At 52.0% G+C, this 26070-nt stretch overlaps 1 protein-coding gene across 2 annotated transcripts; it reads left to right on the top strand.

Annotated features, from left to right (window-relative positions):
* The first annotated feature begins 252 nt into the window (after positions 1-252).
* Positions 253-25149, top strand: SPI1 (Spi-1 proto-oncogene). 2 transcript variants are annotated; one of them, XM_033205461.1, is made up of 5 exons: positions 253-516; positions 3082-3178; positions 20026-20213; positions 21055-21217; positions 24463-25136. In XM_033205461.1, the coding sequence occupies exons 1-5, from the start codon at positions 472-474 to the stop codon at positions 24780-24782; spliced, it is 813 nt and encodes a 270-aa protein (XP_033061352.1). In that variant the 5' UTR covers positions 253-471; the 3' UTR covers positions 24783-25136. The 2 variants fall into 2 exon arrangements, with proteins under 2 accessions (XP_033061352.1, XP_033061351.1); XM_033205460.1 differs by having other exon boundaries at positions 277-516; positions 3079-3178; positions 24463-25149.
* Positions 25150-26070: the final 921 nt, after the last annotated feature.

Consider the following 26070-nt stretch of genomic DNA (forward strand, 5'->3'; position numbering starts at 1 on the left):
TTGGGTTAGAGCAAAAGCCTCCCAGTGGTGTGGCGGAGCTACACGTGCTCCCTCCCATCCTCCCTCCCCAGCTTAGCCCCCAAAGTCATCCCTCTCAGTCCCAGCTTCCTCTGGGTAGGGGGCCTGGACCCCATGGCTTCCCAGGCCAGCCCTTTGAGCACCACCTGCCCCAGCCGGCCAGAGACTTCCTGTATGTAGCGCAAGAGATTTATGCAAACGGGTTGGGGCGGTGATGTCACCCCAAGGGGACTATCTCCCAGCGGCAGGCCCTTCGATAAAATCAGGAACTTGTGCTGGCCCTGCAATGTCAAGGGAGGGGGCTCACGCAGGGCTCCTGTAGCTCAGGGGGCAGGCCTGAGCCCTGCACCCGCCCCACGACCGTCCAGCCCCCGACGGGGCACCCCGTCCTGAGGGGGCTCTGCATTGGCCCCCACCGAGGCAGGGGATCTGACCGACTCGGAGCCCGGCTGGATGTTACAGGCGTGCAAAATGGAAGGGTTTCCCCTCGTCCCCCCTGTGAGTACCGGGACTCCTCCACCAGCCCAACCCGTGGCCCTCGGACGCCTGCCTGCCTGCCCATGAACCCGCCAGCCCACCCGCTGCCCTCCTGGCTTGCTATCAGTGGGAAGTCAGGGTTTCCTCCCTGGAACTCCTGGCCTGAGACCCAGCGAGGGGGCCATTGGCTTCCTCGGAGCATGCCCTGGCGGGCTGAGGCCGGGCCCACGGTGGGGCTGTGATCGGTGGGGCCTGAACAGTTATTTATAGACAGGGCTCGGGTGGCAGGCAGAGGCCAGGGCTCCTGGGGAGGGTGCTGGGCTGAGGATGGTGAGGGCGGTGGTAGAGAGGTAGAAGAGAATGGGGGGACTGGCTTGGAGGAGGCCGATCCCCTGGACAGGAAGGGGCTGAAGGCAGGAGGCAACAGGCAGAAGCCTTGGCCCATGGCCTTGGGGCTCCTGGACACCAAGGCTGATGGAACTCTGGGTCCCCAACACCCAGTCTGGGGCCTGGCACAGAGGACATGATTGTTGACCAAAAGGTCGGGGCCATGGGCCCACAGGAGACAGGGGCCGGTGCTGGAAAGGAGCCAGGAGTGGAGCTGAGACAGTGCAGTTGAGGCTGGCCCCAGGGCTGGAGTTTAGGGAGAGGCGCGGCAGGGGACAGGGCTGGGACAAGGTCGGGACTGAGATTGGGGCTGGGTGGGACCTGGGGTGAGCATGTGATGAGTCTGAATGGGGGCTGAGGCTGGGACAAGGACAGGGACTGGATCTTGGGGGTGAAGAAGCAGGAACCCCAGGGAATCCTGAGAAGAGAAGCAGATCGCCAGTACTCCTCACTCTCAGTGACAGCTGCAGCCTGAGGCAGGTATCAGACCAGGGTCCCTCTGAGAGGACCCTTCTCCCTTTTCCCACCCCATGACCTCTCAGGAGTAGGGAGGCTTGAGGGGAGCCGTGAAGGGCTTGGCAGGAGGCCCTCCTGACTCCACTTTCCTGGCCTATAGGCAGCTCCCTTCCCCCACTGTGCCCCAGCTCAGAGCCACCCCAGGAGGCTGGGAGTCACCCCAGGCCTGACATCACACCCATCCGACCAGAGCCAGGCTGACATCCTGCAGCGAGGCTGCACTACCTGGAAACCCAGAGGGGCAGGCTCAGTGCTGGGCTCCTGGCCTCCTCACTTGGCCAGACGCAGGCAGGACCGGGCAGGACCAGCCAGCCTGCTGTGGCATCTGCACCCTGACACCCCTTCCCACCTGGGACCACGAAGGGGGCGGCGCAGGCAGAAGGTGACAGAGGTTGTCTCAGGAAGAGCCAATTCTGCCTCAAGAAAGCCATAGGCCCACTGTCTCTGACCCCTGACCTCTCAATCCTGAACTCCAGGTGGAGCTGAACGGGTGGCAGAGCTCCTTGGGCCGTCCCTAGGCCCCCCAGCCCTCTCTGCAAGCTCCAGGGTCACTCTGAGTGTCTCCTGGTAGGGTGGGCTCCCAAGGCAGCCCCAGTCCCCCAAGCCCAGCCCTGAGGGCCACAGTGACTGTTGTGCAATCCTGGGCCACACACTGTGGGGGTGGGGAGGGCTGACGACTGTTGGGAAGGCTCCTGGGTGTGCACAGCCCTGTGTCTGTGCCAGTAGGGGGAGGAGGACAGGGAGGAGGGAGGAACGGGGGAGGAAGAGGAGGAGGAAAGAAGGAGGACGGGGGGGAAGAAAAGGAGGGCAGAGGGTAGTGAGGAGGGGGAGGAGGAAGCAAAGGAGACAGGGTGGGGGTGGCGGTGAGGAGGGAAGGAGGAGGTTAGGGAGGACTCAGGAGGGAGAGTGAGGGGATCAAGGCCCTCCATGCGCTCGGCCCCTGAGCCTGCCCAGGTGACCCCTGTACAACCATCAGTGTGGACGGTCATTGTGGTGCCACTCTTGCCCAGGCTGTGTGAGAGGCATAGGCTGTGAGAGTGTGGCTGGGCAGGCGAGTGCGTGCTGTGCAGGTGAGTGTGCAGGTGGAATGTGAGTGGCTCTGGGGGTGTGAGTGTGCGTGTTGATGGCTGGAACGTGGTGTCATGCGAGTGTCAATCAAGGAGACTGCGTGTGCGCATGAGCTGAGTGTACAATATGTCTGTGAGGTGGGTGACCTCTGAGTGGGTGTGAAGATGTGTGTGAGAGGGACAGTGTGCAGGCGCCTGCATGGGGGTGGGTGGGGGCTATGAGAGTGAGTCCACATGTGGGATTATGAGTGTGAGGGTGTCACAGGGATCGTGTGGACATGCACATCAGTGTGACCAGGAGAGGGGTATGGGATGAGGATGGGGGCACACAGGCATGAGTGTGAGTGTGAGCATGAGGTGGCTATGGGGAGTAGCCCAGCAGAGGGGGACCCTGGTCCTCTTCTGACCTCTGACCCCCAAGGTCCCTGTCACCCCTTTTCAGACCTCCCAGGTCCCCTGCCTCACTCTCTGTCCCAATTCTAGGCAGAGGGAGGGCTGTAGGCCCAACGCAGTCATTGAGCCAAGGAAAGTGGTGGGGACCCAGTATGCGGGGGTGCTGCAGGCCTGGTTGGGGTCCCCCCCACGGTGCAGGCCCTGACATCTCCTCTCTCAGCAGCCATCGGAAGACCTGGTGCCCTATGACACAGACCTGTACCAACGCCAAACGCACGAGTATTACCCCTATCTCAGCAGTGATGGGGAGAGCCACAGCGGTGAGTACGGGTCCTGCCATGCCCCCACTCCCCGGCCCAGCCTGGGCTCCTGGGGTCTGGAGAGAGAAAAAGAAGAAATGATTCCCAGGACCTCGTTGGAATTCTGAGAATCAGATCCAGTTTGCTCTCAGGGGAAGTGAACGGCGGCATCTTTGCTGCACCCCCGCACCTGAACCTCCATTATGGAGCCTCTGCAGTGTGTCAAGGCGCAGGGTTCATTTCTTGCATGATTATCTGCTGGTTCTGTCCTCGTAGTCTTTTTTATAAACAAGGAAACCGGCTTAGGGTGCTAGGAGACTTGCACAAGGTCACACGGCTGCTGGGTGGAACCCAGGTCTGTCCGCTCCAGGTTCTGTGCTTTGTCTTCTGCCCCTGCCTAACTACCCACCTCCTCCTCTTTGTTCTCGTCACTCTCTTTGTCCCAAACTCCCCGCCAGCACATCCACACTCCCTGCCATGTGTGGTTGGCAGGGTTTCCTAACCGTGGCACCGCTGACTTTTGGGTGGGATGATTCTGGGGTGGGCTGTCCCGGGCACCATAGGAAGCTTAGTGGCATCCTTGCTTTTACCTACCACATGCCAGGGGCACGGCCAATTATGACAACCAAAAATGTCTCCACCCATTGGCAGATCCCCCCGGGAGGCAAAATCACCCCTAAGTGGGAACTGCTGGACCAAAGGAAACCCTATGGGGACCTCTTGTTCAGCAGAGGCCGAGGCCCCCAGTTTGCTGAGGTGGGAGGAAGAGGCCTGGGCCAGGGGGTCCTTCTGTCTGTCCAGTCCTTCTGGGTCTGACTGTTCACCCCCTAGCCCAGCCTCCGCCCTGGAGCAAATTGAGGGGATGGGAGAGAGGCATTAGGTGCCTGGGACCTGAGCAGGGGGCTGTGGGAGGTTGCCCGAAGTGGATCTTGACATCCCTGACCCAAAGTGAGGAGGCCCAGTCAGTGAGGGAGTCGTCACTGGGGGATTCCTCAGGGCGTCTGGGACCCGGGCAGACCAGCAACTGGGGTGTCTGCACCTCAGAGGGCAGAGGCCCACAGCCTAGGAAGGTGTCACTCCTGAAGGCCACCCCTGTGGCCAGTCATGCCTGTAGCTCCATTCTGCAGATACACCTGTGGCAGTCTCAACCTGATGGGCCCAGCTAGGGATCCACATGTGCCTGGTTCACACTTAGGGCCCCAGATTCATCCGGAACTCAGACTGGAAGCCACATCCTGGGGGTAGGCGGATATGCCTCCAGACCACAGCTGGGAATGCACAGGCATCTTTTAGAATCTTTCAGGTCTAGAAAGCCTTTAAAATATCCTTTTTAATTCCTTCAAGCTTATTTGTAATTATATAAAAAACACATCCTCTCGGTGGAAAACCCAGACAATGTAGAGAGAAAGTCCCCTCCTCCAACTCCATCCTCAGCTCTCCCTACCAGGGTGAAGAGCTGGGTCTGGGGCACTCACAGAGAGTGCACCCACCTTCCCAAGCGGTTCCAGGACTCCAGGAGCTCCCGCTGGGCCCCAGGACAGGCGCCCCCTGGTGGCTAAGGTCCCCACAAACAGTGCTGCATCAAGGATGCATTCTCCCTGGCCCCAATCCCTCTTCAGTTCACTGGGCTTGGGTGCATTTCCTTTGGGCTTTTTGCAGACTCAGTTTTCCTTCCTGTAATATGAGGGCGCTGCCCACATAGCTGGAAACCAGTGAGCCTGGGGCTGGGCCTGATGGAGTGAGCGCTTTAGAGAAATCATGTGTTTTCCTGGTTCAGGGCCCAAGCAGGTTCCTTATATCTGGGGTGGGGCTCTAGGAATGACTCCTGATTGGATGCCTGAGCACCCCGTTTTGGTCATGAGCCCCCAATTCCTCCAGAAACTCCACCAGTGTTCCCAGGTGTCCTCGGCCCTGGCCCTGTCCCACTGTTAATCATTGCCAATCAGGGCATTTGGGCTGTCCCTTTCTTTTTTTTTTTTGAGACAGTCTTGCTCTGTTGCCCAGGATGGAGTGCAGTGGCCCCATTTTGGCTCACTGCAACCTCTGCCTCCTGGGTGCAAGCAATTCTCTTGCCTCAACATCTCAAGTAGCTAGGATTACAAGCGTGCACTACCACGCGTGGCTAATTTTTGTATTTTTAGTAGAGACAAGGTTTCACCATGTTGGCCAGGCTGCTCTCAAACTCCTGACCTCAAGTGATCCACTTGCCTCGGCCTCCCAAAGTGCTGGGATTACAGGTGTGAACCACCGCGCCTGACCGGCCCCCTTTTGTTTTTGAGATGGAGTCTTGTATTGTTGCCCGGGCTGGTGTGCAGTGTCATGATCTTGGTTCACTGCAACCTCTGCCTCCTTGATTCAAGCGATTCTCCTGCCTCAGCCTCCCAAGTAGCTAGGATTACAGGCGCCTTCCACCACGCCCAGCTAATTTTTTGTATTTTTAGTAGAGACAGGTTTCACAATGTTGGCCAGGCTGGTCTTGAACTCCTGACCTGGTGATCCACTTGCCTCGGCCTCCCAAAGTGCTAGGATTACAGGTGTTAGCCACCGCGCCCAGCCAGGCTGTCCCTTTCTATACCCGCTGGAAGGTATTGTCTGAAGACTCAACCATAGAGACTCCCACACACTTCTGTCAATTCCTGCACGTCCTCTTTGTCCACATTTTTAGGTACCAAAGCTTAGTGAAAAAACTTTGGCCCAGCCCTGACTCCATCACTCACCAGCTGTGAAAACTTGGGGCAAGTAACATAGCCTCTCTGAGCCCCTGTTTCCCCATTTATAAAACTGAGAGCATGAAAATACTTACCTCCTAGAGCTGTGATGATTCAGCGAGGTAAGGCATGTAATCGATGAGGTAAGGTAATGTGCAGAGGACAAGGCCTGTGCTAGCTTCACTGCATCCCCCAAGGCAGGAGGGACTAAGCGGCTGGGGAGTAGAAGCACAGAGGGCTATGTGAGAGACCAACTGGGTTATTTTCTACTGACCCAGGGAGCAGCCAATCTGCCACCCACCCCCACATCCAGGCACTCACCCTCCCATCCACCCACCTACTCGTCCATCCTGCCAGCCACTTCCCATCTGATCCACTTTTCCTCCCTATTCCATCCGTTAAATAGTCTCTGAGTATATGCCATGTACCAGACACTGCTGTAGGCTCTGGGAAGTCCATGATGAGCACCCAGACACGGCCACTGCTCTCACAGAGCTCACCCTCCAGCGAGGGGATGGGGACATAATCAGACAAACAGGCTGGGCGCGGTGGGTCATGCCTGTAATGCTAGCATTTTGGGTGGCCGAGGTGGGTGGATCACGAGGTCAAGAGATCGAGACTATCCTGGGTAACATGGTGAAACCCCGTCTCTACTAAAAATACAGGCGGTGGTGCCCGCCTGAACTCCCAGCTACTCAGGAGGCTGAGGCAGGAGAATCGCTTGAACCCAGGAGGCAGAGGTTGCAGTGAGCCGAGATCGTGCCACTGAACTCCAGCCTGGTGACAGACAAAGCGAGACTCCAGCTCAAAAACAAAAACAAAAAAAAGAATCAGACAAACAGACCGTTTTCCACAGATGTAATGCGGATTGTCTACATGGGGGGCTGCTTTCATGTAAGTGGTCAGGGAAGGCCTTTGAGGTGGCAGCTGAGCTAAGAGAAGGAACTCGTAATTCACATGTGACCGTAGGTAGGGGAGAGGTATCCAAGGTCAATGCAACAGAAAGTGCAAAAGCAGAAAGGACCCTGACAGAGGACCAGAGAGGCCAGTGAGCACAGGGCAGGGGAGAGAAAGGGAAGCCAAAGGGGTCAGCGGCTCATGCAGGGCTCGAAGGCCATGGCAGGCGTTTGTATTTTATCATACACACAATGGGAAGCCACTGGAGAGTTCTGAGCTGGGAAATGACATGATCATGATCTGAGTAACCTTCTGTGTATGTGTGTGTGCTGGAAATTTAAATACATTTACAATTTTTTTTTTTTTGAGCTGGAATTTCGCTCTTGTTGCCCAGGCTGGAGTGCAGTGGTGCGATCTTGGCTCATTGCAACCTCTGGCTCCCAGATTCAAGCAATTCTCCTGCCTCAGCCTCCTGAGTAGCTGGGATTACAGGTGTGCACCACCATGCCAAGCTAATTTTGTATTTTTTTAGCAGAGACAGTGTTTCACCATGTTGGCCAGGCTGGTCTCAAACTCCTGACCTCAGGTGATCCTCCTGCCTTGGCTTCCCAAAGTGCTGGATTACAGGCATGAGCCACCACGCTTGGCCTTTTTTTTTTTTTTTTTTTTTGAGACAGAGTCTCACTCTCACCTCAGCCTTCCGATTCACTGGGACTACAGGGGCCTGCCATCATGCTCAGCTATTTTTTGTATCTTTTGTAGAGATGGGGTTTCGCCATGTTGCCCAGGCTGGTCTCGAACCTAGGCTCAAGCGATCCACCCACCTTGGCCTCCCAAAGTGCTAGGATTAGGATTACACGTGTGAGCCACTGCGCCTGGGCACAGCCTGGCCAAGCCTGGCTGAGACACTGTCTTAAAAAAAAAAAAAAAAAAAAAAAAAAAAAAAAAAAAGGCTGGGCGCAGTGGCTCACACCTGTAATCCCAGCACTTTGAGATGCTGAGACAGGTGGATCACTTGAGGTCAGGAATTCAAGACCAGCCCGGCCAACATGGTGAAACCCTATCTCTACTAAAAATAAAAAAATTAGGCCAGGAGCAGTGGCTCATGCCTGTAATCTTAGCATTTTGGAAGGCTGAGGCGGGTGGATCACCTGAGGTCAGGAGTTTGAGACCAACCTGGCCAATATGATGAAACTCTGTCTTTACTAAAAATACAAAAATTAGCCGGGCGTGGTGGCACTTGCCTGTAGTCCCAGCTATTTAGGAGGCTGAGGCACGAGAATCACTCGAACCTGGGAGACAGAGGTTGCAGTAAGCCAAGATCGCACCACCGCACTCCAGCCTGGGCAACAGAGTGAGACTTCATCTCGAAAATTAAAAAAAAAGGCAGGGTCTCACTTTTCACCCAAGCTGGAGTGCAGTGGTGCAATTGGCTCACTGCAGCCTCTACCTATGGGGTTCAAGCAGTTCTCCTGTCTCAGGCCCCCAAGTAGCAGGGACTACAGGTTTGTGCCACCATGCCTGGCTAATTTTTTTGTATTTTTTATAGAGATGGGGTTTCACCATGTTGCCCAGGCTGGTCTCGAACACCTGGGCTCAGGCAATCCTCCCACATCGGCCTCCCAAAGTGCTGAGATTACAAATGTGAGCCACCACGTCCAGCCTAATTTTTAATTATTAAAGTAACAAATACTAACTGCAAAAACTTAAAAAATACAACAGCATATCAAGTAACACATCCTCCTCTTTTCAATGCCATTTCCCACTGATAGAACCTTAGTTAATCCTTATAGACGTTTTATTGTGCATATATAATCCTAAGTGTTGCTAAGTATATACACATACTCATGTATATTTTATTCATTCAAAAATAGAATTTCATATCATGCCACTCTGCATTTCTCCATGACATATGTAGCATATCACAGATTGATAAAAGCTATTTTTCCAGTCTTTCGTTTTTCTTTTTTTTTTTTTTGAGATGGAGTCTCGCTTTGTTGCCCAGGCTGGATTGCAGTGGTGAGATCTCAGCTCACTGCAACCTCCACCTCATGGGTTCAAGCAATTCTCCTGCCTCAGCCTCCTGAGTAGCTGGAACTACAGGCAAATGCCACCACGCCCGGCTAATTTTTTATATTTTTAGTAGAGATGGGGTTTCACCATGTTAGCCAGGATGGTCTCAATCTCCTGACCTTGCGATCCGCCCATCTTGGCCTCCCAAAGTGCTGGGATTACAGGCGTGAGTCACTGTGCCCAGCCTCCAGTCTTTCTATTTGAGTGCTATGTAAATGTATAAATGAAGATGTGGAATAGAGACTTAGAGCATTACTTATTGGCAAACATTTATTGAGCGCTTTATTATTATTATTATTATACTTATTATTGAGTGTCAGGCAGCCTGATTTTTCAAAACAGCTTGATTTTTCAGTTTGAGATATATTTTATTTACTTATACAATCAGAATTCAACTTTAGTCATTCACAACACACACACACATACACACACAACACACATTCACATTTTCCCACACATCCCCAATTCATTACTGTATATGGTAATATTTGTTAAATCAGTATTTGAATTTTCCATTGTTATGACTGTGTGGCTATTACTCAGCTGAGCCACATGGCATCCTTTCTTCCTTTCTTTACCTGTACTTTCTCATCCCCATATTTCTTTTTCTTTCCTTTTTTTTTTTTTTTTTTTTTTTTTTTATGAGACAGAGTCTTGCTCTATTGCCCAGGCTGGAGCACAGTGGTGCAATCTCTGCTCACTGCAGCCTCAGCCTCCTGGGTTCAAGCGATTCTCCTGCCTCAGCCTCCCGAGTAGCTGGGATTACAGGCACCCACCACCATGCCCAGCCTTTTTTTTTTTTTTTTTTGAGATGGTGTCTCTCTGTGTTGCCCAGGCTGGAGTGCAGTGGTACGATCTTGGCTCACTGCAGCCTCTGTCTCCCGGGTTCCAGTGATTCTCCTGCCTCAGCCTCCCGGGTAGCGGGAATATAGGCGTGTGCCACCATGCCCGGTTACTTTTTATATTTTTAGTAGAGACGGGGTTTCACCATGTTGGCCAGGCTGGTCTCGAACTCCTGACCTCAGGCGATCCGCTGGCCTCAGCCTCCCAAAGTGCTGGGATTACAGGCGTGAGCCACTGTGCCCAGGCCTCACCCCCATATTTCTGAGGGGAAATGTAGCAAGGAGATAAGAACCCTTCTTCTGAAACCAGGCTGCTGAAACTCATCCCCCATCTCCTCTATTGCTCTCCGGGGGACCATGGGCAAGATCTCCAACCTCTCTGTGTCTCAACTTCTTCATGACAATACCAACTTCACAGGACTGCTGTAAGGACTGAATGAGCTACTGTATGTCAAGTGCTTAGAACAGGGCCTGGAAATAGCAAATGTTTTGTACAGATTTGTTATCATGGTTGCATCCTAAGAAAGGGTGTGTGGCAGGTGAGGTTTTTGTTGTGGTGATGATGGTTTTATTTTGTGTTTTGCCTCATGTCTTTTATTCTATGCTGTCACTTGATTAATCACAGTTTGGCTGTGTATGGAAATCTAGTTTGAAAATAATTTTTTCCTTTAGAAATTTGAAAGCATTTTTCTACTGTGTTCTGGTTACTAGAGTTTTTCCTATGAAGTCTGATGCCACTCCATATTCTTTTAAATTTCTTTCATAATTAACCTAGCTGTTTGTTTCATTTGCTTTTTTTTCCCTTCCGTCTCTCTCTTTTGTTGTCTTTCTCTGGAAGTTTTTAGTATCTTCTCCCAATGCCTCATGGTTCAACTGAATAAGCTTTTTAAAAGGTCACTCTGGGTGGAGAGCAGATGGAAAGGAGGCGAGAATAGGAGCTGGAAAAAAGAACATTGAGGAAACTATTGAAATAATCCAGGAAAGAGATGGTTGTGACCTGGACAAGGCAACAGAGACAGAAAGAGGGGGACAGATTCAAGATAGATTTTGAAGGGCTCACAGGATTTGCTATTGTTTATTACTCTTTTTGTTTGTTTCTTTGCTGTTTTGAGACAGAGTCTCACTCTGCCACCCAGGCAGGAGTGCAGTGGCATGATCTCAGCTCACTGCAACCTCTGCCTCCTGGGATCAAGTGATTCTTATGCCTCAGCCTTCCGAGTAGCTGGGATTACAGGCATGCACCACCACACCTGGCTAATTTCTTTTGTGTGTATTTTTAGTAGAGACGGGGTTTTACCATGTTGACCAGGCTGGTCTTGAACTCCTGACCTCAGGTGATGCACCCGGCTCAGCCTCCCAAAGTGCTGGGATTACAAGAATAAGCCACCGTGCCCAGCCTATTACTTTTTAATTGTGGTAAAATACACATAACATTAACCACTTTTTTTTTTCCATCTTAACCATTTCTTTACATTTTAAGTGTATAGTTCTGTGATATTAAATATATTCACGTTATCATCACCATCCATCTCTATAATTCTTTTCAACTTGCAAAACAGAGACTCTGTATTCATTAAACAACTCCTCTTTTTCCCTCCCCCAGCCTCTGGCAGCTACCATTCCACTTTCTGTCTCTATGAATTTGACTATTCTAGGTACCCCACATGAGTGGAATCACACAGTATGTGTTCTTTTATGCCTTCATTTAGCATAATGTTCTCAAGGTTTACCCATTTACCCATGGTGTAGCACGTGTCAGCATTTCCTTCATCTTTTTATTTTATTTTAGTTTTTGAGACGGAGTCTCACTCTGTTGCCCAGGCTGGAGTGCAGTGACGTGATCTCGACTCACTGCAAGCTCTGCCTCCCGGGTTCACGCCATTCTCCTGCCTCAGCCTCCCAAGTAGCTGGGATTACAGGCATGTGCCACCATACCTGGCTAATTTTTTTGTATTTTTAGTAGAGACAGGGTTTCACCACCTTGGCCAGGCTGGTCTTGAACTCCTGACCTCGTGATCCACCTGCCTCGGCCTCCCAAAGTGCTGGAATTACAGGCATGAGCCACCGTGCCCGGCCTTCCTTCATCTTTAAGGTTGAATCATATTCCATTGCATGCGTGCACCACATTTTGTGTACCCAGCCGTCCCATACTTGGGGTGCTTCTGCCGTTTGGCTATTGTGAAGAATGCTGCTATGAAGAAGGGTGTGGAAAGACCCTGTTTTCAGTTTTTTTGGATATAGACTCAGAAGTAGGATTGCTAGATCATATGCTAATTCTATTTTTATTTTTATTTTTTTGAGTTGGAATCTCACCCTGTCACCCAGGCTGGAGTGCAGTGGCACGAACTCAACTTACTGCAACCTCTGCCTCCCAGGTTCAAGTGATTCTTCTGTCTCAGAATCCTGAGTAGCTGGGATTACAGGTGTCCACCACCATGCCTGGGTAATTTTTGTATTTTTAGTAGAGACAGGGTTTTACCATGTTGACCAGGCTGGTCTTGAACTTGTGACCTCAGGCAATCTGCCCGTCTCGGCCTCCCAAAGTGCTGGGAATACAGGCGTGAGCCACTGCGCCTGGCCTATTTTTAGTTTTATTAAAAATTAAACCATCGGCCAGGCGCGGTGGTTCACACCTGTAATCCCAGCACTTTGGGAGGCCGAGGCAGGCGGATCACGAGGTCAAGAGATCGAGACCATCCTGGCTAACACAGTGAAACCCTGTCTCTACTAAAAATACAAAAAATTAGCTAGGCGTGGTGGCGGGTGCCTGTAGTCCCAGCTACTCGGGAGACTGAGGTAGAAGAATGGCATGAACTCGGCAGGCAGAGCTTGCAGTGAGCTGAGATTGCCCCACTGCACTCCAGCCTGGGTGAGAGCAAGACTCTGTCTCAAAAAAAAATAAATAAATAAACCATCATCTATTTCCCATAGTGGCTGCATCATTTTACATTTGCAACAGTATACAAGTATCCTAATTTTTCTGCACCTTCACCAACACTTGTTATTTTCTTTCTTTTTTCTTTTTAACTAGTAGCTATCCTAATGAGTATGCTTGAATTGGCTATCTACGACAGGATTTTTTTTTTTTTTGAGGCAGGGTCTCACTCTTGCCCAGACTGGAGTGCAGTGGTGTGATCTTGGCTCACTGCAACATCCACCTCCCAGGCTCAAGTGATTCTCCTGCCTTAGCCTCCCAAGTAGCTGGGATTACAGGTGCACACGACCACACCTGGCTACTTTTTGTATTTCTAGTAGAGATGAGATTTCACCATGTTGGCCAGGCTGGTCTCAAACTCCTGACCTCAAATGATCCACCCACCTCGGCCTCCCAAAGTGCTGGGATTACAAGCGTGAACCACCATGCCTGGCCTACAATAGGATTGATGAATAAAAGAGAGTTCCAAAATGTGAATTCTATCCATCCATCCATCCATCCATCCAATTTCCATATACTTCTTCATCCTTTCATAACACTAACCATCTACCCATTCATTAATTTATTCACACACCCATCTAATCATCCACTTGGCCACCTTTCCAACTGTCCTTCCCTCTACCTACCAAGCCCTCCATCTTGCACCAGCCTATCTGTCTAATAGGCAATATGCCAGGCACATTGCTGGATACTGTGGAATGAATAAAACACAGGTTCTGCAAGCTCCATCTTTGTCACAAGGGAAAGAATTAAAACTCTAATAATTAGAATCCAAGGTAGAGAGTAACAAGTGCCATGAAACCTTCAGTTCTCTTTCTCTATTCTCTGAGCCTGTTTCTTTCTTTTTTCTTTTTTGAAACAGTGTTCCACTCTTGTCATCCAGGCTGGAGTGCAATGGTGCGATCTTGGCTCACTGCAACCTCTGACTCCTGGGTTCAAGCGATTCTCCTGACACAGTCTCCCGAGTAGCTGAGATTACAGGCACCTGTCACCATGTCCAGCTAATTTTTTTCTATTTTTAGTAGAGATAGGGTTTCACCATGTTGGCCAGGCTGGTCTCGAACTCCTGATGTCAGGTGATCCACCTGCTTCAACTTCTGAGCCTGTTTCTATGTCTGAATAATTTTCAGGAGAGGCTGGGCTTCGGGAGCCCTAGTCTAGTGGTCTATGATCTTCTGAGAAGGTTTTTTTCTTGGCCCTTCCTTTCTTGATTCCTCATCTTTCTTCTCTGTTTTGATCACACTTTTGTTCCCCTGGGAAGAGCCCAGGGCTTCAGGCTGGAGGTTCTGTTCTGAGGAGATAAGGTCAGCTGAATGACACTTAAGGCTTGACATTTTTTGTGGGGTTGTTTTGAATATGATTTTATTTTTATACTCATGACGTACAGGTGTTAGTGACACCAAAAAACTGAGTAAGACTAGGGATGTGTGGGTAGGACTTTGGCCCCAGATTGAGAACTGGTTTAGAGGGAGGAAATGAGAGATGAAGATGAATGGGTCATTTCTGGCTGGCTGGATGATAGCTAGATGGAAAATGGTTCCATGATGAATGGATGGATGAAGGATGGGTGGACGATGGGGGGATGATAGATGGATGTAGGTTGGATGAAGAATGACAGGTGATGGGTAATGATGGTGGTCAGGTGGATAAAAGTAGTCATGAAAATCTCTCAGTGTTGGCTGGGCGCAGTGGCTCATGCCTGTAATCCCAGCACTTTGGAAGGTCAAGGCGGGCAGATCACAAGGTCAGGAGTTTGAGACTGGCCTGGCCAACATGGTGAAACCCCATTTCTACTAAAAATACAAAAATTAGTCGGGCGGGGTGGCACGCGCCTGTAGTTCCAGCTACTTGGGAGGCTGAGGCAGAAGAATCACTTGAACCCAGGAGACAGAGGTTGCAGTGAGCCAAAATGGTGCCACTGCACTCCAGTCTGGGCGACACAGTGAGACTCCATCTCAAAAATACAAAATAAAAAATCTCTCGGCGTCACCACAGGTCTTACTTAAATTTTTCATTAATCATCTTGTTTCTCAGCGGTGGTATGGTGTAGTGGTAAGATTTCAGTTCTTGGGGTCAGATACAGGTGGGTTTGGGTCCTGATTCTATCAATATCTGCTTCAAAGGACTTAACTTCTCTGAGACATAGATTCCTCCTATGCAAAAGATAGATTATACTGTAGTGGCCACTTCCTGAGAGCTAGGGTTAGGATTAAATGAGATAATGTGGATTGAACACTTAGCACAGTCTCTGGTGTATAAAAAATACACTAAAAGCTAACTTTTGTTGATCATTTGATCAAACAGCGATTGAGACCTACTGTGTGTTGGGTGCCTATCGGTCTGTAGAAATGAGGGTCCGGAGCCATGTCCAAATGTTATGCAAATGACATCATATTCTTTGTAGGAGCTGAGAGTCACGCTAAGGGGGCATGTGGGTGACTCCTGAATGCATGGTCTGGGTGGCCCAGGGAAGGGACACAAAGAAATAAAGCAATTTGTTCTCGAAAAGTCATCCAGAAATGAGGTCTGAAGAGCCCAGGAGTGCTGGCCTCTGCCCTAGGAAGGATTCCTTGTATTGTGTTCTCACAGAGGGCTCCGTGTTTGGAATAGTTCTGCCTACCAGACAGTATTTATTACATAATTGCCTGAGCACTAAATCATGGGTAAAGGCGAGGTAACCATTGGACCTTCTGAAACCTTAATTGTCATTCGGGAGTCTCTGTTGCAGCCTTCAGGAGACCCCGGGAGGAATTCCAGAGTTTTCGTGAGCACAAAACTTCCTTGGGTGGTTTTAGATGCAGATTCCCAGCTCCCCTTAGTGCTTCTGCTTCAGTGGGTCTCCAGCAGGACCCCACATTTACAGGCTTTTCCAGCCTCTCCAAGTGACCGATGAAGGTGAACTGAGACCAGCTTTGGGAAATGTTGGCCTCAGGCTGGGACCACCACAGTGAGGTCATAGGTCTAAAGTGGAGCTAGAACAGGTGGGAGTGGGAAGGAAAACAGAGCAGTCGGGTGCCTCTTACCCTACACCTATGCAGTGCATGCACTCAGGGTGCCTCCAGCCCTGGAGTGGGAGTGGGTTCAGGGATGGGGGTTTGATAGGCGGGATCCATACAGCATTACACCAGGGCACTCCAACTCGGGCAGGGGAAGGCAAAAATGGGCGGAGCCAGGAGCGAGGCTGAAGCAGGGATCAACAGCTGGAGAGGAATCCTCTCCCCAAATCCCAGAGCCCCAGGACAGCCTCCGCACTAAAGAGCAGAGCAAACTCTCCCGCAGCGAGACTTTCAGGATCTTGTTAGCTCACTGCAAGATGAAAATGCAAATTAAGTTTTGTTTTGTTTTTGCTTCAGATTTAGATAATTTTGCAGAGGAGAGTCTCAGAGGATTTTTTTTTTTTTTTTTTTGAGACCGAGTCTTGCTCTGTTGCCCAGGCTGGAGTGCAATGGCGCGATCTCGGCTCACCACAACCTCTGCCTCCCTTGGTTCAAGGGATTCTGCTCCCTCAGCCTCCTGAGTAGCTGGCATTACAGGCACCTGCCATCACGTCCAGCTAATTTTTGTATTTTTGTAGAGACGGGTTTTCGCTGTGTTGGCCAGGCTGGTCTGGAACTCCTGACCTCAGGTGATCTGCCCACCTTGGCTTCCCAAAGTGCGTGGATTACAGTAATGAGCCACCACGCCTGGCCTGAGAGGCTTAAGTGGCTAGGATTCGGCTGGGCTTGGCGGCTCATGTCTGTAACAAAACCATTTTGGGAGGCTGAGGTGGGAGGATTACTTGAGCCCAGGAGTTGGAGGCAACATAGTGAGATTCCATCTCAATTTAAAAAGAGATTTTTTTACTTTTTGGGGATGGAGTCTCACTCTGTCACCCAGGCTGGAGTGCAGTGGTGTGATCTTGGCTCACTGCAACCTCTACCTCCCAGGTTCAAGTGATTCTCCTGCCTCAGCCTCTCAAGTAGCTGGGATTACAGGCGCCCACCATCAGGCCCGGCTAATTTTTTAATTTTCAGTAGAGACGGGGTTTCATCATGTTGGCCAGGTTGGTCTCGAACTCCTGACCTCATGTGATCCACCCACCTCGGCCTCCCAAAGTGCTGGGATTACAGGCATGAGCCACCGCACCTGGCCTAGAAAGATATTTTTATTTTTAAAAAGAGGCAATCATTCATTCATTCATTCATTCATTCAGGAAATGTTTGTCAAGTGTCTACTTAAGCACTGGGAATACAGAGGTGAACAAAACCAGTCCCTGCCCTCATGAATGCCATGCTTGGGCTTCAACTGCAGTGACGACATGGTCCCCTGAAATTATTTCTCTGGGCCATTGACTAAGGTGGCCAGAAGCAGGGAGAACAAGAGGAAAGAAACATGTATTAAAAGCGTTTGCGGCTGGGCGCGGTGGCTCAAGCCTGTAATCCCAGCACTTTGGGAGGCCGAGACGGGCGGATCACGAGGTCAGGAGATCGAGACGATCCTGGCTAACATGGTGAAACCCCGTCTCTACTAAAAATACAAAAAAAATACAAAAAACTAGCCGGGCGACGTGGCGGGTGCCTGTAGTCCCAGCTACTCGGAAGGCTGAGGCAGGAGAATGGCGTGAACCCGGGAGGCGGAGCTTGCAGTGAGCTGAGATCCGGCCACTGCACTCCAGCCTGGGCGGCAGAGCGAGACTCCGTCTCAAAAAATAAAAAAATAAAAAAAAAATAAAAGCGTTTGCTCTATGCTCGCTCAAGTGCTAATCCAGGCTCTTTTTTTTTTTTTAGTTAAAAAAAATTTTTTGTAAGCCCTTCTACTACACTCCAGCTTGGGCAACAGAGTGAGACTTCACCCCAGAAAAAAAAAAGAGAGAGAGAGAGAGAGAGAGACAGGGTCTCACTCTGTCATCCAGGCTGGAGGCAGTGATGTAGTCATAGCTCACTGCAGCCTCAAACTCCTGGGCTCAAATGCTCTTCTCGTATCAGCCTCCCAAGTAGCTGGGACTATAGGTGTGTGCCACCATGTCTGGCAAATTTTTAAAAATTTTTTGGGCCGGGCGCAGTGGCTCAAGTCTGTAATCCCAGCACTTTGGGAGGCCGAGACGGGCAGATCACGAGGTCAGGAGATTGAGACCATCCTGGCTAACAAGGTGAAACCCCGTCTCTACTAAAAAATACAAAAAACTAGCCGGGCGAGGTGGTGGGCGCCTGTAGTCCCAGCTACTCAGGAGGCTGAGGCAGGAAAATGGCGTAAACCCGGGAGGCGGAGCTTGCAGTGAGCTGAGATCCGGCCACTGCACTCCAGCCCGGGCGACAGAGAGAGACTCCGTCTCAAAAAAAAAAAATTTTTTTTGTAGAGATAGGGTCTCACTATGTTGCCCAGGCTGGTCTCAAACTCCTGGGCTGAAGTGATCCTCCCTCTCCAGCCTCCTGAGTAGCTGGGATTATAGATTCACTCAGTGGGAATCTAGGCTCTTTAGAATAGACTATTATTATTATTAATAATAATGATAATGATGAAGTTAATGTTTATCAAGGTCTTACTTTGTGCCAAGTTCTAGTCTAAGCACTTTGCAAGCAATAGGTCATTTGCATCTCAAAATAAGCCTGTGAGATGGGTATAACTGTTAGCCCCATTTAGGAGATGAGGACACTGAGGATTGGAGAAATAGAATGACCTGCCCATTGTCACACAGTGGTAAATGGCAGAGCCAGAACTGGAACCCAGTTCTGCATTTCTCTCCTCTCTGCCATGTGGCTTCCTAAAGGTGGGGGTCTGGACTGTCTGGACTGTGGGGCCAAATAATTATACATGTAGACAGGGCCTCAGTAACTACCCAGGTGCATTTCTGACTTTTAGACTGAGGAATGAGAGGCTCGGGGAGAAAAAAATGTCTTGTCCACAGTCACACTGCAAAACCACCACTGAGCAGGTTTAGAAAGCGAGTACTCTGAGATCCAGTCCAGAACCCAAAATCATCATTGTCTATTAGGGATGTGTGAGTAGGTGTTTGTGTGAGAGAGAAAGAGAGAGGCGAGCAGACAGACATGTGTATAGCTGTGTACACATGTACACACACACGCACGCATGGCTGGTGGTGGACTTGTCCCAGAGACACAGTCTGGACTTGAAGTCTCATAGGCTCCCTCTTTGGCCCACATGAGACAGCCGATCTTGTCACTTTATTACCACGCTTCATTTTGGACCCTGAATTGTATCCAGGAAGTCCCACAGAGGTGTGGCAGCGTTTGTTCCTGGAAAATGTGCTCGTGCTGAAGATCTTCCCCAGCTCCAAGACAGGGCTTTCAGTGGCATGGGGCTATTCTCTGGACTTGAGTCCACTCCACCGCAGACTCTCAAGGGTGGAAAACCCACAGGGGGTTTTCCAGGAAAGTCTCGGGTCCCAGGAACTTCACGGGAACACAGGTGCCACTGCCTAAGGTCATGGCTTTGAAGAGGAAGGGCCACCGTGTGCCTGGATAAGTTCTGGTGTGTGAGGAATGTCAGCCCTGTGACTTTGCTGTCACACCTTGGCCATGTGACAAGGCCGTGTGAGTGTGTGTGTGTGTGTGAGAGAGAGAGAGAAACTGTGGGCAGCCAGGGAGCTCAGGAACCCGTGGGAGGTTTCTCTTTTTTTTTTTTTTTTTTTGAGACAGAGTCTTGCTCTGTCACCCCAGGCTGGAGTGCAGTGGCGTGATCTCGGCTCACTGCAACCTCCGCCTCCTGGTTCAAGCGATTCTCCTGCCTCAGCCTCCTGAGTAGCTGGGATTACAGGCACCCACCACCATGCCCAGCTAATACTTTGTATTTTAGTAGAGACAGGATTTCACCATGTTGGCCAAGATGGTCTCGATCTCCTGACCTCGTGATTCACCCATCTCGGCCTCCCAAAGTGCTCAGTTAACAGGCATGAGCCACCGCGCCCAGGCCCAGCCAGGAGATTTTAACAGGATGGGAGGGGAATCAACTTTCCCTGAGGGCCGGCTCTGGTGCGAGGTGTTTTACAAATGTGTACTCATTCATATCCTCCCAATAACTGTGATCCCCATTTTACAGGCAACTCAACTGAGGTTAGAGAGGCCACAAATGTGCATGAGGTCACACAGCAAGTAAACGGCAGAGCCAGGATTAGACGCTTGGTCTGTGTGACTGCACGGGAATCAGGATGGAATTGCTGAGAACACGAGCTTTGCTTCAGCCCTGAGTCCTGGCTCTGACCTGCATGCTTTTGACCTTGGGCATGCTATGTAGCCGCTCAAAGCCTCAGTGTCCTTATCTATAAAATGCAGTCCTAGAGTAACCATGCAGGTGGCGAGTGTTAAATGAGATGGTTAGGCCCCATATGGCCTGGCAGTATTATTTAATGTTATTACAACCTTTTCCTGCCCTGCCCAACCCTGAGCTCACCCCATACTGCCTGGCTGTCCCTCACAGACCATTATTGGGACTTCCACCCCCACCACGTGCACAGCGAGTTCGAGAGCTTCGCCGAGAACAACTTCACGGAGCTCCAGAGTGTGCAACCCCCGCAGCTGCAGCAGCTCTACCGCCACATGGAGCTGGAGCAGATGCATGTCCTCGACACCCCCATGGTGCCACCCCATCCCAGTCTTGGCCACCAGGTGCGTGCCACCGCCTGCCCCGTCCCCCAGGAGACTGCCAGGCCTGTGGTGGGGCCCGGGAGCTTCACAGGAAGCTGACACAGGCTCTTACCCAACTCAGCTTCCTGCCCCACAGCGCCAACGGTGACTGGAGCCCCAACGGCTGCCGCCTGACCCCCCGAGTGACCTCGTGACCCCACACCCCTTATCTCGTCTCACCCCGAGTATGGACAGACCCCAGATAATTCTTGCACCTCACTGAGCCTCCCCACCCCAACGCCTTGTTGTGGGCCCTCCTGGGCCTCACTGTCTTCCACCCCCATTCACTAGCCCTCATGGATCCCACACCAAGTCACTGAACATGTCTACTGACCCTGCCTCTCCCCAGTGACCCTCCCTACTGACCCTAATCTGGATCAGTGACCTCTGCTGACCTCTACCACCCCTACTGACCTCCAAGGTCCCTCCACCACTCACCACCCCACCTATCAAAACCCCTTCCAGACCCAATGCACCGGCCCCCAGCACGCCCACTTCTGACCCCAGCCCACTGTGGGCCCACATAACACCTCGGCAGGGAGGAGAACAAGGCACCGCTTCCCCGGTGCCCACAGCCCTAAACCAGGAGGCCCAGCTGGGAGGGTTGGGTGGGCTGGATGTCAGCACGCCTCGCCCCACAGCCTGCACCCTGTGTGCAGCACCTCAACTGGCCCCACTTTTCACTGGCCTTCCTCCAGTCTCCTGTGCCTGCCATCGTCCCCTGCCCTCTGCATTCCTTCTCTCCCCAGCTGACCTCCCTCCTAGTCCCCCTGAGCTGTAAGCTGGCCTTTCCTAACTCTGATCTCCTTCCCCTACTGTCCAGGTCTCCTACCTGCCCCGGATGTGCCTCCAGTACCCACCCCTGTCCCCAGCCCAGCCCAGCTCAGATGAGGAGGAGGGCGAGCGGCAGAGCCCCCCACTGGAGGTGTCTGACGGCGAGGCGGACGGCCTGGAGCCCGGGCCTGGGCTCCTGCCTGGGGAGACAGGTGGGGCATCTGGCCCTCCACCCTGGCTGTGTCTGCGCCCTGCCCCACCCAGCCAGGCCAACTGACCCAGCAGCCATGCCGCCGAGTTGCGTGCGTGTGTGTGCATGTTTGCCAATGTGTGTGTTTTGTGGGGCTGTCTGTGGCTGTCTCTATGTGTGTGCGTGTATCTGCTGTGAGTGCATACAGGCATCTCCATGAAGTATGCCAGGTGTGTGTGTCTCTGTGCCATGAGAGTGTGCAGATCTGGGTGTGTGTGAGCAAGTGTGCAGAGTGAGGGTGTGTATGAACAGATGTAGGCAGGTGCATGTGTGCAAGTGGCTAAGTGGGTGTGTGAGAAGGTGAATGTGAGAGCTGGTGTGGATGAGAGTGGGTGTGGCCATGGTTGTGTGTCAGCATATGAATGTATTTCAGTGTGTGTGAGTGGCTGTGTGCACGTGTGTGAGGTGTGCATGTATGATCATGTCAGTGGGTGTCAGCAGTGTGTGGGTGTGGGTATGTGAGCAGGGATGTGAGCACGGTATAGGTGGGTGGGTGTGAGCGGGCGTGTGTGAGTGATATGTGTGAGTGGGGGTATGACAGTAGGTGTGTGAGCAAGTGTGTGTGTGTGAATGTGTATGTAAGCAGGGATGTGTGTGATATAAGTGAGTGTGTGAATGGGCATGAGTGTGTAGGTGTCAGTGGATGTGAGTGGATGTGAACATGTTTGAGGGTGTATGTAAGCAGGTGTGTGCGAGCAGGAAGATGTGAGCTGGGGTGTGTGAGCACGTATGTGTATATGTGAACAGGTTTGTGCATGTACGTGAGTGGATATGTGTTTTTGCATGTGTGAGCATGTATGTGTTCCTGGGCGTGAGCAGGTCTATGTGGGGGGTGAGGGCATGCTTGAGCACCTGGGTGTGTGAGTGGGTGTGCATGTGAGTAGGTGTGCGAACAGGTGTGTGTGTGAGAATAGATATATGAATGAGTGTGTGAGAATGGGTGTGAGTGGGCTGGGCGTGGTGGCTCATGCCAATAATCCCAGCACTTTGGGAGGCTGAGGCAGGCAGATCACCTGAGGTCAGGTGTTCGAGATCAGCCTGGCCAACATGGTGAAACCCCGTCTCTACTAAAAATACAAACATTAGCTGGGCATGGTGGTGAATGCCTGTAATCCCAGCTACTTGGGAGGCTGAGACAGGAGAATTGCTTGAACCTGGGAGGCGGGGGTTGCAGTGAGCCAAGATCACGCCATTGCACTCCAGTCTAGGCAATCAATCTCAAAAACAAGAGAATGGGTGTGAGCGGATGTGATGTGTGAGCGTGTGAGGTGTGTGAGAGCTGCTGAGTGGGTGTGAGAGCAGAATGTGTGTGAGCATGAGTGTGCAAGTGGGTGTCTGGTTGTGTGTGAACAGATGTGTAAGCACGCAAGTTGGTGTGTATGAGTAGAATGTGTCTGCATGTGTGAGCAGGTGTGAGTGAGGTGCAAGTAAGTGGTGTGAAATATGAGTGAGCAGGTGTCAATGAGGTGTGAATGAGCTGGTGTGAACGTGTGTGTGAGTCCATGTGTGACCAACTGTGAGGTGTGAGCATGCATGTGAGCAGGCATGTGTGAGGTGTGGGCATATGAGGTGTGAGCGTGTGTGCGTGGGTATGTGTGGGATGGTGTGTGACTGGGTGTGATTGAGAGATGTGAGCATGTGTGTGAGGTGTGCGGTGCAATTGTTAGGTGTGAGCATGTGAATGGGTGTGAATGTGTGACGTGTGAGCACGAGTGGGTGTGTGAGGTGTGAGCACGTATGAGGTGTGAGCATGAGTGTGTGAGCATAAACGTGTGAGCGTGTGTGTGAGAGACGTGGTGTGATGTATGAGTGTGAGTTGTATGAACAGGTGAGCATGTGAGCAGATATAAGCAAGTGTGAGTGGGTGTGAGTGAATGGTGTGATGTGTGTGAGCATAAGTGAGGAGGGGCGTGTGTGGGTGAGTAATGTGATGTATGTGAAGTCTGTGTGTGCAAATATGTGCGTGAGCAGGTGTGGGCAGGTGTGACCATGTGTGAGTGGGTGTGTGTGTGAATGGTGTGAGGTATGTAAGCATGCGTGTGTTGAGCAGAGGCTTGTGTGAGGGTGAGCAATGTGAGGTGTGAGGGTGAGCAATGTGAGATGTGTAAGCAGGTGTGTGTTTGTGGAAGCATGTGTAAGCAGGTGTGATTATGTAAGAGACCTGGTGTGAGGTGTATGAGCAGGCATGTGAGCACATGTGTGTGAGACCTGGTGTGAGGTGTATGTGTGAGTGGGTGTGACTGGGCATGTGTATAAGTGTGAGAAGATGCATTGTGTGGGTGTGACCGTGCATCTGGGGGTGTGAGTGGGTCTGAGTGTCTGTGCATGTGAGTGGGTGCATTGTGTGGGTTTGTGTGCATGTGAGTGGGTGTGAATGAGGTGTGAGTATGAGTGGGTGAGAGCAGGGGTGTGAATGGGTTGTGAATGTGTAAGCAGATGTAGTGTGTGGGTTTGAGCATGCAGGTGGGTGCAAGCGTGTGAGTGGGTGTGTCATGTGGGTGCCAGTGTGTGTGGGTGTGTTAGTGAATGGGTGTGTTTGTGTGCATATGTGTGGGTGTGAGCAAGTGCATTGTGTGGGTGCGTGTGTGACAAGTGTGAGTGGGTGTGTCGTGTGAATGTGCAAGTGGGTGGGTTACGTGGGTGCAATCAGGTTGTGAGTGGGTGTGAGGGTGTGGGTGCATTGCACAAGCATGTGTGTGAGCATGTGGGTGTGAGTCTGTGTGAGCATGTGCTTTGTGTGTGCGTGTGTGTGCGCATGTGTGAGCATTGTGTGTGCGTGTGAGCATGTGAGTGGGTGCACTGTGAGCATGAGCGTGAGTGGGAGAAGGTGCGTTGTGTGAGCACGTGTGTAAGTGGCTGTGGGCGTGGTGTGCATGAATGCAAGCAGGTGTGGCTGAGTGGGTGCGTTATGTGAGTGTATGAGCATGTGTATGCGATTGGTGCATTGCGTGGGTGCGAGTGTGTGCGCATGGGGGTGTGTGAGTGCGTGTGTGAGTGGGTGTGTGTGAACGGGTGTGTGTAGGCGAGCAGCTGTTTGTGTGTGTGAGTGTGGGTACGCTGTGTGTGCACACCTGGCGCGGGCTGGGGCAGCCGTTCCCCTGCCCTTCCTGGCCACCCCGTCCCCGGGTCCCCGTGTGTGCACAAGGCGGTGGGGGCGGCTCCCATGTGGGTCCCCGGGCCCCCTCCCACCGGGCCCTCCCCCCGCAGGCAGCAAGAAGAAGATCCGTCTGTACCAGTTCCTGTTGGACCTGCTCCGCAGCGGCGACATGAAGGACAGCATCTGGTGGGTGGACAAGGACAAGGGCACCTTCCAGTTCTCGTCCAAGCACAAGGAGGCGCTGGCGCACCGCTGGGGAATCCAGAAGGGCAACCGCAAGAAGATGACGTACCAGAAGATGGCGCGCGCGCTGCGCAACTACGGCAAGACGGGAGAGGTCAAGAAGGTGAAGAAGAAGCTCACCTACCAGTTCAGCGGCGAAGTGCTGGGCCGTGGGGGCCTGGCCGAGCGGCGCCACCCGCCCCACTGAGCCCGCAGCCCCCGCCGGGCCCCGCCAGGCCTCCCGGCTGGCCATAGCATTAAGCCCTCGCCCGGCCCGGACACAGGGAGGACGCTCCCGGGGCCCAGAGGCAGGACTGTGGCGGGCCGGGCCTCGCCTCACCCGCCCTTTACCCCCACTCCAGTCCCCCTCCACATCCCGCTTCGCCTCCCTCCAGGACTCCGCCCCGGCTCCGGGAGGCCACCTGGGCGTCAGACCCTACCGGGGCAACCTTGCTGAGGACGACCCGGGGTACTTCCTTGGGAGTCTCAAGTCCGTGTGTAAATCGGATCTCCCCTCTCACCCCTCCCACCCATTAACCTCTTCCCAGAAAACAAGTAAAGTTATTCTCAATCCATCCTCTTGCAGCACAGAGTCTCTTTTAAAATTTGTTGTACACCTCTTCTGGCCCGTGTGTGCTGCGACGTCTCTCTTTCTGCCATTTGTGCATCGGGTGTTTACTGAGGACTGTACCCAATGCTGGACCTTGGGAACATGAGGACCAATGACACAGGCGCCTGACCAGGAGTTAGAGTTTGGTGGAAAGAACAAGTCCTCAATTGTGATGAGGGGAACAGATCCTATTTAAAACTCTCTACTCCTGGTAGTTGTTGTTTTTAAGCCTTGATGAGGTTTGAACTCATTGGATGATGATGATGATGATGACCATAGCAACAACATTGGATTTTCTGGTCAATTAGTACCTGCCAACCTTGAGATGTGGAGTCTAATATCACTCTATTTTATAGAACGGGAAACTGAGGCTTGTAGAGGTCAAATTATTTCCCCAAGGTCACAGCCGCTGAGTGGCCAAGTTGGATCACACTCCAGGTCTGTCCCCGACATGTCAACATGGAGTAGGAGGCTTCGCTTATCTGGAAGAGGATACTCTTCAGCATTCCAAGGACAGGACTTAAGCCCCAAAGCTCCTGTGGGCCACAAAGCATTCTCATGAGCTGCACGCCTAGCAGGACTTTAGACCCAGGTGAATCCCTAGTGGGACCCCCAGGTTCTGTTTGCTTTCCAGCTTCTCGCCACAGCAGGGGAGAAACAGACCAAGCTGAGCAGAGAAGCCTGTGAGTCCTGTGTTTTCCTTCAGACGGTAGCAAGAAGTGGCAGTAGACAGCACGGGAGTGAGAGACTTCCCAACGCTGTCAAAGACCTCAGGGAACCCAGATTCTGGGGTCATCACCATAGGGACAAATGCCCCTCCACACCTCCTCACCCCCAGAGGGCTCACTGCAGCCCAACCCTGCAGCTCCCTAGTCCTACTTCAGGG

Source organism: Trachypithecus francoisi, unplaced genomic scaffold, assembly GCF_009764315.1.
Source record: "Trachypithecus francoisi isolate TF-2019V2 unplaced genomic scaffold, Tfra_2.0 Lachesis_group8, whole genome shotgun sequence".
In the NCBI taxonomy this organism is placed as follows: Eukaryota; Metazoa; Chordata; class Mammalia; order Primates; family Cercopithecidae; genus Trachypithecus; species Trachypithecus francoisi.